The 11744-nt window shown below is 44.9% G+C and overlaps 1 protein-coding gene across 1 annotated transcript; it reads right to left on the bottom strand.

Moving 5' to 3' along the window:
• Positions 1-5899: 5899 nt before the first annotated feature.
• Positions 5900-7588, bottom strand: LOC311226667 (uncharacterized protein; the record flags this gene model as incomplete). Its single annotated transcript, XM_084312082.1, has 3 exons — positions 5900-6154; positions 6949-7001; positions 7258-7588. 3 exons carry the CDS (start codon positions 7586-7588, stop codon positions 5900-5902), a joined length of 639 nt encoding a protein of 212 aa, XP_084168208.1.
• Positions 7589-11744: the final 4156 nt, after the last annotated feature.

Below are 11744 nucleotides of genomic sequence, written 5' to 3'. Positions count from 1 at the left end.
GCTCCACCAGACGCTGCACCAGATGCTGCACCAGACGCTCCACCAGACGCTCCACCAGACGCTGCACCAGATGCTCCACCAGACGCTCCACCAGATGCTCCACCAGATGCTCCACCAGACGCTGCACCAGACGCAGCACCAGACGCTCCACCAGACGCTCCACCAGATGCTCCACCAGACGCTCCACCAGATGCTCCACCAGACGCTGCACCAGACGCTCCACCAGACGCTGCACCAGACGCTCCACCAGATGCTCCACCAGACGCTCCACCAGACGCTGCACCAGACGCTGCACCAGATGCTCCACCAGACGCTCCACCAGATGCTGCACCAGACGCTGCACCAGATGCTGCACCAGACGCTCCACCAGATGCTCCACCAGACGCTCCACCAGACGCTCTACCAGATGCTCCACCAGACGCTGCACCAGACACTGCACCAGACGCTGCACCAGATGCTCCACCAGATGCTCCACCAGACGCTGCACCAGACGCTCCACCAGATGCTCCACCAGACGCTCCACCAGACGCTGCACCAGACGCTGCACCAGATGCTCCACCAGACGCTCCACCAGACGCTGCACCAGACGCTCCACCAGACGCTGCACCAGACGCTGCACCAGACGCTGCACCAGATGCTGCACCAGATGCTCCACCAGACGCTCCACCAGACGCTCCACCAGATGCTGCACCAGACGCTCCACCAGATGCTCCACCAGACGCTGCACCAGACGCTCCACCAGACGCTGCACCAGACGCTCCACCAGATGCTGCACCAGATGCTCCACCAGACGCTCCACCAGACGCTGCACCAGACGCTCCACCAGATGCTGCACCAGACGCTCCACCAGACGCTCCACCAGATGCTGCACCAGACGCTCCACCAGACGCTCCACCAGACGCTCCACCAGACGCTCCACCAGACGCTGCACCAGACGCTCCACCAGACGCTCCACCAGAGGGTCCTACTAATCACCCCAAAGTACCAGAAAATACCAGAAAATACCAGAAACTACCCCAAAATTCCCCAAAGTATACCCCAAAATACCAGAAACTACCCCAAAATACCAGAAACTACCCCAAAATACCCCAAAGTATACCCCAAAATACCAGAAACTACCCCAAAATACCAGAAAATACCAGAAACTACCAGAAACTACCAGAAACTACCCCTAAATACCCCAAAGTATACCCCAAAATACCAGAAACTACCCCAAAATACCCCAAAATACCAGAAAATACAGGAAAAACCAGAAACTACCCCAAAATACCCCAAAGTATACCCCAAAATACCAGAAACTACCCCAAAATACCCCAAAATACCAGAAAATATCAGAAACTACCAGAAACTACCCCAAAGTATACCCCAAAATACCAGAAACTACCCCAAAATACCCCAAAATACCAGAAAATACCAGAAACTACCAGAAACTACCCCAAAATACCCCAAAGTATATTCCAAAATACCAGAAACTACCCCAAAATACCCCAAAATACCAGAAAATACCAGAAAATACCAGAAACTACCCCAAAATATACCCCAAAATACCAGAAACTACCCCAAAATACCAGAAAATACCAGAAAATACCAGAAACTACCCCAAAATACCCCAAAGTATACCCTCAAATACCAGAAACTACCCCAAAATACCAGAAAATACCAGAAACTACAAGAAACTACCCCAAAATACCCCAAAGTATACCCCAAAAGACCAGAAACTACCCCAAAATACCAGAAAATACCAGAAAATACCAGAAACTACCCCAAAATACCCCAAAGTATACCCCAAAATACCAGAAACTACCCCAAAATACCCCAAAATACCAGGAAATACCAGAAAATACCAGAAACTACCCCAAAATACCCCAAAATACCAGAAACTACCCCAAAATACCCTAAAATACCCCAAATAGTGTGTAATAGTGTAATAGTAGTAATAGTGTGTAATATTGTAATAGTGTGTAATAGTGTAATAGTGTAATAGTGTGATAGTGTGTAATAGTGTAATAGTGTGTAATTGTTATCGATCGGCGCGAGATGAAAAATGTCAACTGGACGTACTTCTAGAATGATCTACGTATGATCTGATGATGACCGGATGGGCGGGGGATTGTTTATAATTCCGTGGGCAACGTTAGATGATTCATCCAGAGTGGGTCATATGTTCATCATAGCAGTTTATATTGAACACGTTAGAATATAGCGCTGAATCTTACCGTATGTTCCTCGCGCCGTTGGACGATCAGCGTGGAGTAGACCGTTTTCGATTATGGGATGTAGAAATGCCCGATCCATTTCCAGGTTGTATAATAGTATATACGTCCAAATAACGTTGTTTATTGAGTTAGGGCGAGTGATCTATTATCCAGTGTTTCAAGATGGAGTCGCGGGAGCTATAGAGAGTGGCCGGGCCACATTTGCATGAGTACTACTGGTTCAAAGGTTAATATCCGGTTGGCGATCTGCCGATCGGCCACCAGATGGCGCTCTTGAACCGCTAGAGAGTTGAGAGGAGATCACACTTGTGTCTCAGGGCCCCGGAAAGGAAATATGATTTCAATGACAGATTTTTGAAATATTGACATCAAAGACGAGTTAAGGCGTCCTCGGCGGAATGAGCATGGCGGGGAATGACGAGTTCCGGCGTTTTCGGCGGTTAAAGTGTTAAATTAGCAAATAACTTCAACAATATTGAAGAGTATATAAAAATAAAACTTTCCGTCTTTTACCATTATGTACTTTGCTACCATACTACTACCTACTATGCTAATAATGTCTATACTACTATTGTAGCACTCAAGTTCGACACTGTTTGACGAACAATACCACTTAACCTTAGGCACCAGAGGTGCGCCCCTCCTGCTGACTTGGTTGTACACAGTTTACAAGTCGCTAAGTTTGGATAAAAGCGTTAGGTTTTTTTTTTTAGAAGAGTTATGTTCTACTTTCATACTGGTAATAATTTTGTCTTGTCACATTTATCACATGGTGGAATGAAAACCTTTCAACTTAAACATGCAGGATGGTCATGGTCTTTAAAGTGTGCGCAAACACACACAACTATCTCTTTCTGATACACACACACACAAAGAGAAAATAAGAACTGTAGTTTGGACTATAAAATAATCATATTATTCATAATCACAACAGAGTACACAAATTACCAGATGCTGCACCAGACGCTCCACCAGACGCTCCACCAGACGCTGCACCAGACGCTGCACCAGACGCTCCACCAGACGCTCCACCAGACGCTGCACCAGACGCTCCACCAGACGCTCCTCCAGACGCTCCACCAGACGCTCCACCAGACGCTCCACCAGATGCTCCACCAGACGCTCCACCAGATGCTCCACCAGACGCTGCACCAGATGCTCCACCAGACGCTGCACCAGATGCTCCACCAGATGCTCCACCAGACGCTGCACCAGATGCTCCACCAGACGCTCCACCAGACGCTCCACCAGATGCTCCACCAGACGCTCCACCAGACGCTGCACCAGACGCTCCACCAGACGCTCCACCAGACGCTGCACCAGACGCTGCACCAGACGCTGCACCAGACGCTGCACCAGACGCTGCACCAGATGCTCCACCAGACGCTGCACCAGACGCTGCACCAGACGCTGCACCAGACGCTCCTCCCACTCCTTAATCCCAGTGATTCAGTACGGAGATAAACAATGGTGAGTACGTGTAATCGTAATCTGTTGGTCAGTAATGCAGTTTTGCTAACATAACTCAATGCTATAATCTCACACAAGGTCACCATTATTTCATTGATGCTACAAATAGTATGACAATACATATAGAGAACAGACATTACCGATTGGTCACAGTACAGAATAGACATTACCGGTTGGTCACAATATAGATTAGAATGGACATTAGCCGTTAGTCACAATACAGAATAGACATTAACTGTTGGTCATAATATAATCGATATAAACAAAGTAGTATATCCATTTTTCTTTATAAAACATGGTTTTCTCGTGTTCTCAATATTATCAAACAGGGTGGCAGAGGAGTATCATCCTCTAAACTATTACTATTTCATAAACAATGGTCTTAACACTTTTTAAATTCTATTGCTACATTGCCATTATTATGGCCCATTCAATGTCCTATATGTATTGTTCATGGTGTAGCAACGTTAAACTTTTTCATTCACATATTCATACTAAAATATGGTCTAAAGTATAAGTATGTTTTTATCGTTTTCTGCAGCTTTCTTCAGAACGTGATTTATAGCCCTAAATGCATTATATTGATGATGAAATACAGTTTGTTATCGATCGGCGCGAGATGAAAAATTTCAACTGGACGTACTTCTAGAATGATCTACGTATGATCTGATGATGACCGGATGGGCGGGGGATTGTTTATAATTCCGTGGGCAACGTTAGATGATTCATCCAGAGTGGGTCATATGTTCATCATAGCAGTTTATATTGAACACGTTAGAATATAACGCTGAATCTTACCGTATGTTCCTCGCGCCGTTGGACGATCAGCGTGGAGTAGACCGTTTTCGATTATGGGATGTAGAAATGCCCGATCCATTTCCAGGTTGTATAATAGTATATACGTCCAAATAACGTTGTTTATTGAGTTAGGGCGAGCGATCTATTATCCAGTGTTTCAAGATGGAGTCGCGGGAGCTATAGAGAGTACTACTGGTTCAAAGGTTAATATCCGGTTGGCGATCTGCCGATCGGCCACCAGATGGCGCTCTTGAACCGCTAGAGAGTTGAGAGGAGATCACACTTGTGTCTCAGGGCCCCGGAAAGGAAATATGATTTCAATGACAGATTTTTGAAATATTGACATCAAAGACGAGTTAAGGCGTCCTCGGCGGAATGAGCATGGCGGGGAATGACGAGTTCCGGCGTTTTCGGCGGTTAAAGTGTTAAATTAGCAAATAACTTCAACAATATTGAAGAGTATATAAAAATAAAACTTTCCGTCTTTTACCATTATGTACTTTGCTACCATACTACTACCTACTATGCTAATAATGTCTATACTACTATTGTAGCACTCAAGTTCGACACTGTTTGACGAACAATACCACTTAACCTTAGGCACCAGAGGTGCGCCCCTCCTGCTGACTTGGTTGTACACAGTTTACAAGTCGCTAAGTTTGGATAAAAGCGTTAGGTTTTTTTTTTTAGAAGAGTTATGTTCTACTTTCATACTGGTAATAATTTTGTCTTGTCACATTTATCACATGGTGGAATGAAAACCTTTCAACTTAAACATGCAGGATGGTCATGGTCTTTAAAGTGTGCGCAAACACACACAACTATCTCTTTCTGATACACACACACACAAAGAGAAAATAAGAACTGTAGTTTGGACTATATAATAATCATATTATTCATAATCACAACAGAGTACACAAATGATCTAACACGATCATTTATCGTCTTTCAGTGGGATCATGTTTTGAGATATACAGTAATCATACTGTGATGTCATGAAACGGTCATGTAATGCCATGTAATGAATGATAAGCGACTGTTAACAATTCAAGAGATCTGACATGAGGAAATAATATAATAATATAATTTCAATAACTACTATGATTCTTCCCCATCTCCTACTGCCACATACAGTATCCGAAAACGTCAATATCGTTATCATCACAATATACAGTACGGACAAGGAAACCAAGACCAACACCCAAGTCATAAATCCCCATAAAACATGATAGAATTGGTCAAATAAAACAGATCCAACACAACCACTTAGTTCTGGACCACATCAAAAAGGAATCCCCTCCTTTCTCCAAAAACCCGGTCAACATTTACATACAGCAAAAACAACAATTACTTGTTATTCAAAGGCCACTCTGTCATGGAAATGAGATGCCTGCCGGGAGGGGCGTCCCGAGAGGTCACATGAAAACATCGGAGAAAACCCTTTGCTTGGAGCTGCCCCCCCCGCCCTCCTCCCTGTCCTCTCTGGGGTCGTCGCTCAGTGAAGACAACCCGGGCCTCTGCTTGTGCTTCTTCTTGTGGCCCGTCACGTGGGGCTGGAAGAGACGACTTATTGTATGCAGGCCCTTGGAGAGGTCTGGGAAGAGATCCGGCTCTTCCCTGTCCTGTGGGGGCTCCTCCTGGGGCTGCTCCGGCCTGGGCTCTCCCAGCAGCTGTAAATAGTGATAGGCCTTCTTCCCACAGTTGTCCCGAATCCTCCGGCACGGCCCTCGAAATCCCCTTTCAGTTTGTGTTTCAAGTTTCAAGTTTCAAGTTTCTTTAATAGTTGTCATACAGAAGTACAGAATACTTTTATACAAAATGCTTCTTACTGTTGCGCTCCAGAGACTGTGCAAGACAAGATAAGTATGAAATAAAATAACATAGTAAAATTAGAAGTAAAAAAAATGAGGTCACAGTGTTCAGTTTAGACATATGTACAATGTTCGATGCAGAATAGACGTAGTTACCATACAATATACAATACTGTGCAGTGTACTAATATACAATACTATATAGTGCAAGGCAGAAATGGGACGAGGTGCAATTTAGGTACAATTCACAGTAGGTGTACGAGTTGTAGTGCAAATCCTTTATCAATAAATATAAAGTGTAAGTGTGTTTGTGTGATCTAAAGTGTGGAGAGTGGGTGCTGCAGTGTGTTGTTTGTTTGAGTGAGTGTGTGCGTGTGGGTGTGTGTGCTGTGTGCATTTGATGGTTGTTGCATAGTGATTATTGTTTGTTTAGCGATTATTGTTCGTTTAGCAGCCTGATGGCCTGGGGATAGAAGCTTCTTCTGAGTCTTTCTGTGCTCGCCTTAAGACTCCGGTATCGCTTGCCTGACCGCAGCAGTTCAAAGAGGCAGTTGTTCGGGTGGCTCGAGTCCTTAATAATTCTCTTAGCCTTCCCCTTGCACCGCTTGTTGTAAATGTTCTGGAGGGTGGGAAGCCCCCCTCCAATTGTGGACCTCGACCCTGGTTACACTACTCTGTGGTGGCGTCCTCAGAGGCAAGGCATTATGGTTTATTGTGGACGGCAGGGGAGTTTGAGTTATTCACCCACGTAGCTTCTCCTGAGCAACTTCCCCCATTTGTTGTGCCTGAGCTCTGGACTATGTTGAAGTTCAGGGATCTTCTAAGTTTAACATCCACAAATTTGGTCCTAGACATGGCCTGTTCTACAGCAGCACGTATTTCATTGGGAGAGAGAGAGTTTTCTTCAGTGACATCTGAAGTCGTTTGCTCTTGAACATGATCAAAAACGGGGCTCGTCTCACCTGTGTTCTCGCTCCGTGCAGGTGAGGGCTGCTCACCTTGTCGCGGCGGGGGCTCATCGTTTCCCGTTTTCCCCACGACACGTTCTCCGTTTTGATTATCTGTCAATAAATTATTATACTTTTTCCTCAGAACAACATACTTGACGTCGTCGATCTCTTTCACCACGGCGACGGTGTTGACGAACGTCTTGAAACGGTGCGGGTTCTGTCTCTTCAGCGCCGGATCCGCGCAGTTTAAAGAGCCTTTGAACTGACTGAGCAGGTCGGAGTTCTTCACTTTCCCCCCTCCTTCTCTCAACGAGGACAGAATAGCCTCTTCTGTCACCTCCATTTTTGTTTGTATCTCTGAAAATGTAACTGAGGAATATCAAGTATTATCGATCGCAGGTGTTTTACCCGAAAGAGACAACACGCTAGCTTGCACATGCACGCACACACATTGAGGCGCGAGGCGCGAGTAGGTCACGTAAATTATGCGCGCCTGCGCTCCTTGGGCACGCGAGATAAAGTAGGTGTGTCTTAACGTTATACCTACTTTCGGTCTACGGTTTATTCAAATCGTTTTGATTGATTGATTGAAAACTTTAACAGATTGCAGAATGGGTACAATACAGTACGGCTCAATACACACAATTGTTAAGGGGATGCAGACCAGAGAAAGACTTTCGTCTTGTTTAGATCAGGGTCCTCCATTTTCAATTCATATTGACATTTATGACATACACAACATACATGACATGACATTTATGGCATATACAGGTACTCCTAAAACCCACCTCACCCCTGCCCATTTTGACAACCTAGGATGGCTTGCAATGTACAGCAACTTGCAATGGGCCTGGTCTACAAGATACACTACGCGACCAAGGTACCCATGTACATGTCAAAATACTTCCCAAAGGTCAGTGAATACCACGATCACAACACCAGAGGGAGCTCCACAAATCATGTTAAACCCAGATTCTGCTCAAACAAGGGACTAAACACGTTTCGCAATTATGCCACATCAATGTGGAACGCCCTACCCACAGCTGTAAAGGAATGTGAATCACTACCCACTTTCAAAAACACTCTCAAAAAACACCTACGGGAGACTGCAATTCGAAACTGGCCCCTACAAATGTCCTAACCCAGTTGCACAGTAAATGACCAAGTATGGCTTTGTCAGTATTCCAATATACAGTGTACAGTGTCCCCCCCCTACCCACCTCCAATGTACAGCCCCCACCCACCCACCCAACCCCACCACACCCAACCTCCTCCAATGTACAGTTTCTACGTCAAATGTATATACACTCTTTTTCTGGACACTTTTGTATCACAAACAGTACAAACAATTTGTATTTGCAAATCTGATATGTCATAAATGTATAGATCTAGCAGTACTGTCTATCGGTATGTCATGTATATATAATATAATAATAATAATGCAGGACCTGCTCAGAGGTCTTTAATTGGCATTGGCTATTATCCACAACACACACACACCGGAACACACACGCATGCATTGTCTGTAGGATGCGATTCGTCTCTGCGATTAACCCATCCCGTCGTCCTTCCCCCCAAGGGCAGCCGGGAGCAGACAGGCGTCAACGTGAGCCGCGCCAGGGGACCAATCCAAGTGCTCCTGTCTGTCTTCGTCAAGGACACCACAGCGTTAGCGATCTGTTGTTGTGCATGTTTTTCCATTGGGTTTATCTTATCGGGGGGAAACCCTTGCGAGCACGGGGAGAACATGCAAACTCCACACAGAAAGGCCTGGGAGATACCCCACCTGGGTACCTGGCATCATGGAAACCTGGTCCCCAAGCGGGAATCGAACCCTGGACCTTCTTGCTGTGAGGCGACAGTGTTAACCACTACACCACCGTGCCGCTGCCACATATGTATGTCATATATGTTATGATGAATTGAAAATGGGGGACCCTGATGTAAACAAGACGAAAGTCTTTCTCTGGTCTGCATCCCCTTAACAATTGTATGTATTGAGCTGTACTGTACCCATTCTGCAATCTGTTAATAAACTTTTCAATCAATCAATCAAGTCTACAAGATACACTACACCACTAAGATGAATGAATGAATGATACCCATGTACTGTACATGTCGAAATACTTCCCAAAGGTCAGTGAATTCCACAACCACAACACCAGAGGGAGTTCCACAAATCATGTTCAACCCAGATTCGGCTCAAACAAGGGACTAAACACGTTTCGCAATTATGCCACAACAATTTGGAATGCCCTACCAACAGCCGTAAAATAATGTGAATCCCTACCCTCTTTCAAAACCGCTCTCAGCAAAGAGCACCTATACGAGAGGCTGCAATTCGAAACTGGCCCCGGTAAATGTCCAAACCCCCAAAAAACCCTCCATTGTACAGTTTCTTCCCCCTCGAATGTATATCTTTTCTTTTAGGATATCTGTCTCTTAAACAGTACTGTATATTTGTATATCTTGTATGTCATAAATGTCTGGATGTAACAGTACTGTATATCTGTATGTCATAAATGTCATGATGAATTGAAAATGGGGGACCCTGATGTAAACAAGACAAAAGTCTTTCTCTGGTCTGCATCCCCTTAACAATTGTGTGTATTGAGCCGTACTGTATTGTACCCATTCTGTAATCTGTTAATAAAGTTTTCAATCAATCAGATATTATTGCGTCTGCAGTGTCTACATTTAGAAGAGGAAGCAATCTGGTATTTGAACCAAAAAGGCCAAATTGCCTGCTTTTGCAGCTAGAATTATGGGAGCAGTGCTTGCTCGAGAATACCAAGTTCGAGCTTTCCCCCCAGAATCTCTCTCCTCCCCTCAATACCTCTCCACCAACATAAATAAGCATGTATTGGTCATGGGTGGCAGGGGCGTCATTTTGGTATGGCAAGGTATGGCACTCGCCATACCTTGGCAAATAAAAAAATAATAATATTTTTTTTATGTTGATTTAGAATTCGAATGTCAACATTATGAACGAAGCTTCGAACTATTCGGTACAGCCCTAGCATGTTTTGATATTGTCAATTATCTCACTTTTACTAGGTGACTTTTACTACTAACTCAAATATGCCACAAAAAAAAGGAAAATGGACATACAGACGTTTTTTAATCAAAGGGCAGCAGAGACAAGTGATACAGGGACACAGGTAAGGTCTTACAATGGCTTAGTGATTATAACAGTGCAGTTCAGCATTCAGTAACCCATACTTTTTGTGAACGTATTTTTGATACTACATTCTGTTGAACACACACAAAAATAATAGACAGTTATGATATTACATTCTGCATAAATTGTATGCAAAATATTGTGGTTCCCTGCTTTAGTCTGTTGACACATTTCTATACAAAAAATGCTTGTGTAGTCCTGTGTCATACCTAAATGTCATATAAGTGAATTGTATAGAAACAACTCACCAAAAGTGACTATTGCGCACAACTGATTTGACAAAAAAAATCCACCTTTCATGATTCTGAATTGATTTCAAACATTTATTTTGTACTGAAATCACTCCTTGGTGGAAAAACGTCCACGCCCACTTTTACAGTAGTTTCATTTGTTTATTTCAATATCTCGAATATTAAGTTAGAAAACATTACTGATCCACAATGTCAAATGCTTCATGAATCAAGGTCTGCGTCTTCTCCAGACTCTACACCATCAGGAATACAATTATTGCATGTACAGTAATGCCTTTACAATTTCCGCATGCTGAGATACACTTGACACCATTCTTCTTGCAGCTGCACTGCCGGTTTCTGCAATCTCCAGCCACTAGCCATGGGGTGTAGTGTTGGAACTGGCTCATAACCATGAACCCCTACCATCCATCCATAGTCACTGGGGTCGAAATACATGCTCTGCAGCAGCATCCAGTCCCGGGTTTGGAGATGGGCACAGAGAGAATGCTGTGCAGCTGCACCATGTGTTGGAGGTAGAGTCTTCAGAGTGCGACTGCTAAGCTCAAAGGAGGTGTTGGGGGTTTAGGAGGATAACCGGCTATAAGCAGCAAAATGCGGCTGTTGAGGGGACCCTGGAACGGGCAAACGAGCTAAACCAGTTCTTCAATAGGTTTGATCAAACAATCCCCATGAGTAGGGCAGCCAGGTCCCCCCGGTCATGATCCCCACCCCCTACCTCAGATGGCCACAGCCTGCCCCCCCCATCTCCCCCCACTTGCTGGCCCCCTCAGCCCCTCAATCTCCTACCTTGGATGGCCATAGTCTGCCCCCCTCAATGTCTGCAGCAAACTGCTGCAGATGTTCTACCAGTCTGTGGTGGCTAGTACCCTCTTGCTGTGGTACTGTATGCTGAGGGGGCAACACCAATACAGACAAAATAAATTAATTGGTTAAGAAAGCGAGCTCTGTGGTGGGAGCTGACCTGGACAGTCTGGAGGTGGTGGCAGAGGGGAGGACGAGGAGGAAGCTGTAGCCTACGCTATCCTTGAGAATCCCTGCCACCCCCTCCATGATGAGCTGACCAT

This window comes from Notolepis coatsorum (genome assembly GCF_963971535.1).
Source record: "Notolepis coatsorum genome assembly, chromosome: 4".
Lineage (NCBI taxonomy): Eukaryota > Metazoa > Chordata > Actinopteri > Aulopiformes > Paralepididae > Notolepis > Notolepis coatsorum.
Note: the sequence above shows the minus strand (reverse complement) of the source record. Positions and strands in the feature narration are given on the sequence as shown.